Source organism: Oncorhynchus tshawytscha, linkage group LG07, assembly GCF_018296145.1.
Source record: "Oncorhynchus tshawytscha isolate Ot180627B linkage group LG07, Otsh_v2.0, whole genome shotgun sequence".
Taxonomy (NCBI): domain Eukaryota; kingdom Metazoa; phylum Chordata; class Actinopteri; order Salmoniformes; family Salmonidae; genus Oncorhynchus; species Oncorhynchus tshawytscha.
In genome coordinates this window covers 61,051,204-61,057,559 of record NC_056435.1, presented here as the reverse complement: position 1 = coordinate 61,057,559, position 6,356 = coordinate 61,051,204, and the positions used below count along the sequence as shown (strand labels likewise).

The 6,356-nt window shown below is 39.4% G+C and overlaps 1 protein-coding gene across 2 annotated transcripts in view; it reads right to left on the bottom strand.

Annotated features, from left to right (window-relative positions):
• Nucleotides 1-201: 201 nt before the first annotated feature.
• The window catches only part of LOC112246240 (vitamin D3 receptor B-like), a 101,904-nt gene continuing 95,749 nt past the window's right edge, over nt 202-6,356 (bottom strand). For both annotated transcript variants that reach the window (XM_042324769.1, XM_042324771.1), the window contains one exon: nt 202-2,108. In XM_042324769.1, coding sequence (XP_042180703.1) covers nt 2,085-2,108 — 24 coding nt within the window. In that variant the 3' untranslated portion in view covers nt 202-2,084. The remainder of the gene's footprint in view (nt 2,109-6,356) is intronic.

The window sequence follows — 6,356 nt, the reverse complement described above, 5'->3', positions numbered from 1 at the left end:
TGTTTGATAAATCATGTTTCGATACCACCCATTCAGTTGATAGTCATCTCTGTGTTTCTACTGTAATTGTATTTTAGTTGTACTGACCAGACTATTCACTCATGTAGCACTGTGTGTTGAAACAATTGAACATGGTTGTTTCATTTATATTAAATCCATCAAATATATGTCATGCATACAGTAAACATCAATCAGACACACAACACTACACAGTTGTTTATTATTTGATTTGCAAAACATCTGACAAAAAAAACATTACATAAACACCAATTTATAATGTCTGTTGTAATAGAAAGAAAAATATATCTTAAATGAAATAAAAACAAAAATATACATTGCAAGAAATTAGATGAATTACTTTGATAATTGCAGCCATATAATGCTGAAATGGACAGGCATTCATGTAGAGCATATTCATCCAAATGTATGCATTGTGTTACAAACAATACCTTAAGTGCTTCTGTTGTTTCTGGCTTTCCATGTGAAGTGGTGCAGTGTGTTAAAAACAGGAATTTTTCATTTAACAATCTAACATTTTAGTTTAACAATTCTTCTTCAACAAGATTTTCTTGCTCACAAAGATTGGTAAAGTAGAATCGCAGTTAGCTGCAAGAATAATAGGTAAGGAAGTACTATTGACCAATCTTTGAAATTAGCTGTCTCGAGAATCAAGAACAAATTTGAGTTGTTTTACGATACTTGGAAAAGATACTTGGAAAAGCTAGTTTGCTAACTTTCAAATTTTGCTTTGCGAAACACTCTCCAGTCGTTACAAGGTTCATATAGGCACTCCACTCAGGCTCCGAGGGACCACAGTGTCTGCTGGCTGTGAATATCTATAGCTAATACATAGGTAACACAAAGCTAGCTAATCTGAACTCCTTTCACTCCCTGCCGTGTACTCCAAAGTGTAGCGTGATGAGTACATGGGAGCCAATTCCCCCATTTTCATTGTGAAAAAGGAATTATTTGTGCATGCAGGTCACTTTGGTACTCTTATTTACATTAGTTTATATCGATTTGATGTCTAGTGAGGTCTACATACCTCCAATAGCTAGCCTCCAATAGCTAGCACGACAACTGATTATCAATCTGACTGCTTTTGCTGGACACATTTCTATTTTTTAAAGTTCGGTTTGAATACAAACTGTCAAATTCGAGACAGTTAGTTGGAAAGATGGTAGGAAGCATTGTCAAAAACTATTCAAAAACTGCATTCACAGATATTAGTAGCATCTTAAAGTGGTACTTACTGAGCAACGTCAACCAAATGGTGCACATCCAGTTCACCAGAGGGAGTATGCTCAAAGACTTAAGAGTGTCTGGTCAAAAAAAATAAGAAAAGTGCCTTCATGTTGGAAAGTGGAGTAGCTGGTGATTAATATTACACAATACTTGCCGCCTCATTGATAGATTAAAGTGGTTTAATCAAAGTCAATAAATGGACATCAACCTCCTCAAGTCTACATTGTTCAAATAGGAATTTGCTTTTCTAGAACCAGCTTCCTATAGCTTTATACCAACCTAAACTACTTGGCTTTAAAAAACTACATAACACGACAGACACTGTGGCCTCACATGTCCTGGTTAGCATATATCTGCTGGGCGATACCCAACCGTGCCAATGTTAGTAAGAATAACAACACACTGATCGATCTGTGATGCTCTTGATAAAAGCAGCATTAAATGGATACTGATCTTTGTCCTGTCAGAACTTCTGCCCTTTCCTGAAAATAAGATCTATACAGAAGAGTTTACTCTAAAAAGGTGGGTTGGGGGATATGAGAGTGGAGAAAACTTAGTAGCTGATAGAGGGAAAGAAGGAAAGAGAGATGGATAGGGGACAGAGTGAGAAACATCTAGTAAGGGCAAAGACCATGCCAACTGTACCAAGAGGAGCAGACGCATCAACTCTCCGACCGAAACCATACGACTCATGACCCCTCTATACAGAGGTCACAATTAAGTCTCTCGTAGCGTTTCATTCCAGGAAGTTGCTCCCTCCCTTCTGTCCTTGTTCACTGTAAGCTGAATATGGCGGAAACCAGGTGGAGGTATTCCTTACATACAACTACCCAGTTGTATCAGATGGGCGAAACGCGAGTGAACTAAGAGAAAAAGGGAGGAAACCACGTATTAGAATGAAACACAACCCCGGTCGACCAGAACCCAGCCTGGACCCCCATTGGTCAGAATGCAGGCACAATTAAAACACAACCTCTGGTGGGTGTTTGTTCGTTACTTTTAAAAAAGGCAATGTTTTTAGTAAAAAAATATTGTACAAAAAAAACTACCAATGACTTCATTAGCTGTATAGTCTCCCAGTCTGCATGGTGAGACATCTTTGAGGTAATCATTGATTCATTAGACAGCAATAAATACCAACACATATTACAAAAGTAAAAACAGAGGAAACTCCTTTAATGCTAAAGCATAATCTGTAGCTAAAAGAGGTAGATCATTGTTGTGTACATCCATTGTGGACACTCCTTTTAATGTTTGAAGAAAAAAAACCTACACGTGAATATCAACGGTACTGTACAGAATATCGATCCCTTTCACATTCTGAAAATGTATTGAAAGGCAAATCTCACTCGATCAAAAAAATGTATATTCTTTTTTTGTGAGTTACATTTCAATTCATTTCTCAAACTGGATTCGTAATTGCTTTGTGCAACCTTTATAAAAGAACACACTAAAACAAAAACATTTGACCGTTATGCTAGCTGATGCTAGTGCACCACACCCTGTATTCTAGGTATTCACCCCGTTTGATATAGATAAATAAACAAGTAAGGAAAAGAGACAGCCATCTGTAAAAACTCTAAATGATCCAAGTTCTAGTTTAATTTAATTTCATTAATGGTTCCTACGTTCCAGTTTGGAGTTCGATCAAAATGTCACAAAAATGTAGACGTTCTAAACCGATGAATGAAAAGAAAAAATGCTTAACCAAGACTAATGACATAAAATTGTTGTTTTTTAAATTCTGATTTTGCTTTTGTTCTTCAAATCATAATTACTGCTATTGAACAGCTTTTGAAATGTCTGGAGTTGAAATCAACTGACTGTAGGTCATGAAGCCACATTAGGCCTTTTCTTCAAAAAGTGTTTTGGAAAATCCACTACATTTGACTGAATATTGAGCAGCTATAACTGTACAAAACCAGACCTGAGAGAGAGAGAGACCTCTCCTTACCCTGTACTTCTCTAAAGGGAGATTTGTGACAACATCCTGCCCTGTGACACTTACATGATAACCAAGTCTTATACATACAGTGCCTTAGGGAAAGTGTTCAGACCCCTTGAATTTGTCTACATTTGGTTACATTACAGCCTTATTCTAAAATTAATTAAATAAAAGAAAATCCTCAGCAATCTACACACAACACACCATAATGACAAAGTGAAAACAGGTTTTTAGAAATGTGTGCAAATGCATTAAAAATAACAAACAGACATACCTTATTCACATAAATATTCAGACCCTTTGCTATGAGGAACGAAATTGAGCTCAGGTGCATCCTGTTCCCATTGATCATACTTGAGATGTTTCTACAACTTGTTTGGAGTCCACCTGTGGTAAATTCAATTGATTGGACATGATTTGGAAAGGCACATAACCGTCTATATAAGGTCCCACAGTTTACAATGTATGTCAGAGTACAAACCAAGCTGTGAGGTCGAAGAAGTTGTTGGTAGAGCTCTGAGACAGGATTGTGTTGAGGCACAGATCTGGGGAAGGGTACCAAAAAATGTCTGCAGCATTGAAGGTCCCTAAGAACACGGTGGCCTCCAACATTCTTAAATGGAAGAAGTTTGGAACCACAAAGATTCTTCTTAGAGCTGGCCACCCGGCCAAACTGAGCAATCAGGGGAGAAGGGCCTTGGTCAGGGAGGTGACCAAGAACCCGATGGTCACTCTGACAGAACTCTAGAGTTCTTCTGTGGAGATGGGAGAACCTTCCAGAAGGACAAGCATCTCTGCAGCACTCCACCAATCAGGCCTTTATGGTAGTGTCCAGACGGAAGCCACTCCTCAGTAAAATGCATATGACAGCCCGCTTGGGAGTTTGGCAAAAGGCACCTAAAGACTCTCAGACCATGAGAAACAAGATTCTCTGGTCTGATGAAACCAAGATTGAACTCTTTGGACTGAATGCCAAGCGTAACGTCTGGAGGAAACCTGGCAACATCCCTACGGTGAAGCATGGGGGTGGCAGCATCATGCTCTGGGGATGTTTTTCAGCGGCAAGGGAGACAAGTCAGGATCGAGGCAAAGATGAATGGAGCAAATTACAGAGAGATCCTTGATGAAAACCTGCTACAGAGCATTCAGAACCTCAGACTGGGTCAAAGGTTCACCTTCCAACAGGACAACGAACCTAAGCACACAGCCAAGACAAGGCAGGAGTGGCTTCGGGACAAGTCTCTGAATGTCCTTGAGAGGCCCAGCCAGAGCCCAGAGTTGAACCCGATCGAACATCTCTGGAGAAACCTGAAAACAACGCTCCCTGTCCAACCTGACAGAGCTTGAGAGGATCTGCAGAGAAGAATGCGAGAACCTCCCCAAATACATGTGTGCCAAGTTTGTAGCGTCGTACAAAAGAAGACACAAGACTGTAATCGCTGCAAAAGGTGCTCCAACAAAGTAATTTGACATTTGTTAACATTTCTAAAAACCTGTTTTTGCGTTGTCATTATGGGGTATTGTGTGTAAATTGATGAGGGGAAAAAACGATTTAATCAATTCTATATGGTAAATGGTACGTGTGTATATAGATTGTGTATAGGCTTGTCTCCCACATGAATCTTCTATGTGCTAAATGGTACGTGTGTATATAGATTGTGTAAAGGCTTGTCTCCCACATGAATCTTCTATGTGCTAAATGGTACGTGTGTATATAGATTGTGTAAAGGCTTGTCTCCCACATGAATCTTCTATGTGCTAAATGGTACGTGTGTATATAGATTGTGTAAAGGCTTGTCTCCCACATGAATCTTCTATGTGGTAAATGGTAAATGGTACGTGTGTATATAGATGGTGTAAAGGCTTGTCTCCCATATGAATCTTCTATGTGGTAAATGGTACGTGTGTATATAGATTGTGTAAAGGCTTGTCTCCCACATGAATCTTCTATGTGGTAAATGGTACGTGTGTATATAGATTGTGTATAGGCTTGTCTCCCACAGGAATCTCCTCTTTGTGCCAGACTGGGTTCCAATGCATTCTGTTTACTTTTTTCTATATTCATTGATCTGTACACGTTATGTATGCATATGTGTGTGTGTGTGTGTGTTTGCAGGTATGCATGTATATACAGTATGTGTGTATGTACAGTTAAAGTCGGAAGTTTACATACACTTAGGTTGGAGTCATTAAAAGTCGGTTAGGACATCTACTTTGTACATGACACAAGTAATTTTCCCAACAATTGTTTACAGACAGATAATTTCACTTACTCACTGTATCACAATTCCAGTGGGTCAGAAGTTTACATACACTAAGTTGACTGTGCCTTTAAACAGAATGGAAAATTATGTCATGGCTTTAGAAGCTTCTGATAGGCTAATTGACATCATTTGAGTCAATTGGAGGTGTACCTGTGGATGTATTTCAAGGCCTATCTTTAAACTCCGTGCTTATTTCCTTGACATCATTGGAAAATCAAAAGAAATCAGACAAGACCTTAAAAAAAAAATTGTCGCCTCCACAAGTCTGGTTTGTCCTTTGGAGCAATTTCCAAACACCTGAAGGTACCACGTTCATCTGTACAAACAATAGCACGTAAGTATAAACACCATGGGACCACGCAGCCGTCATACTGCTCAAGAAGGAGACGCGTTTTGTCTCCTATAGATGAACGTACTTTGGTGCGAAAAGTGCAAATCAATCCCAGAGGACCCAAAGGACCGTGTGAAGACGCCGGAGGAAATGGGTACGAAAGTATCAATATTCACAGTAAAAAGAGTCCAATATCGACATAACCTGAAAGGCTGCTCAGCAAGGAAGAAGCCACTGCTCCAAAACCGCCATAAAAAAGCCAGACTACGGTTTGCAACTGCAAATTTGAGGCAAAATGGCCTAAGGACAAAAAAGGCAAGCCATTGGAGGGACCATCACAAAGCCCTGACCTCAATCATATAGAACATTTGTGGGCAGAACTTAAAATGCGTGTGTGAGCAAGGAGGCCTACAAACTTGACTCAGTTACACCAGCTCTGTCAGGAGGAGTGGGCCAATATTCACCCAATTTGGAAGCTTGTGGAAGTCTACCCAAAACGTTTGACCCAAGTTAACCATTTAAAGGCAATGCTACCAAATACTAATTGAGTGTATGTAAACTTCTGACGCAC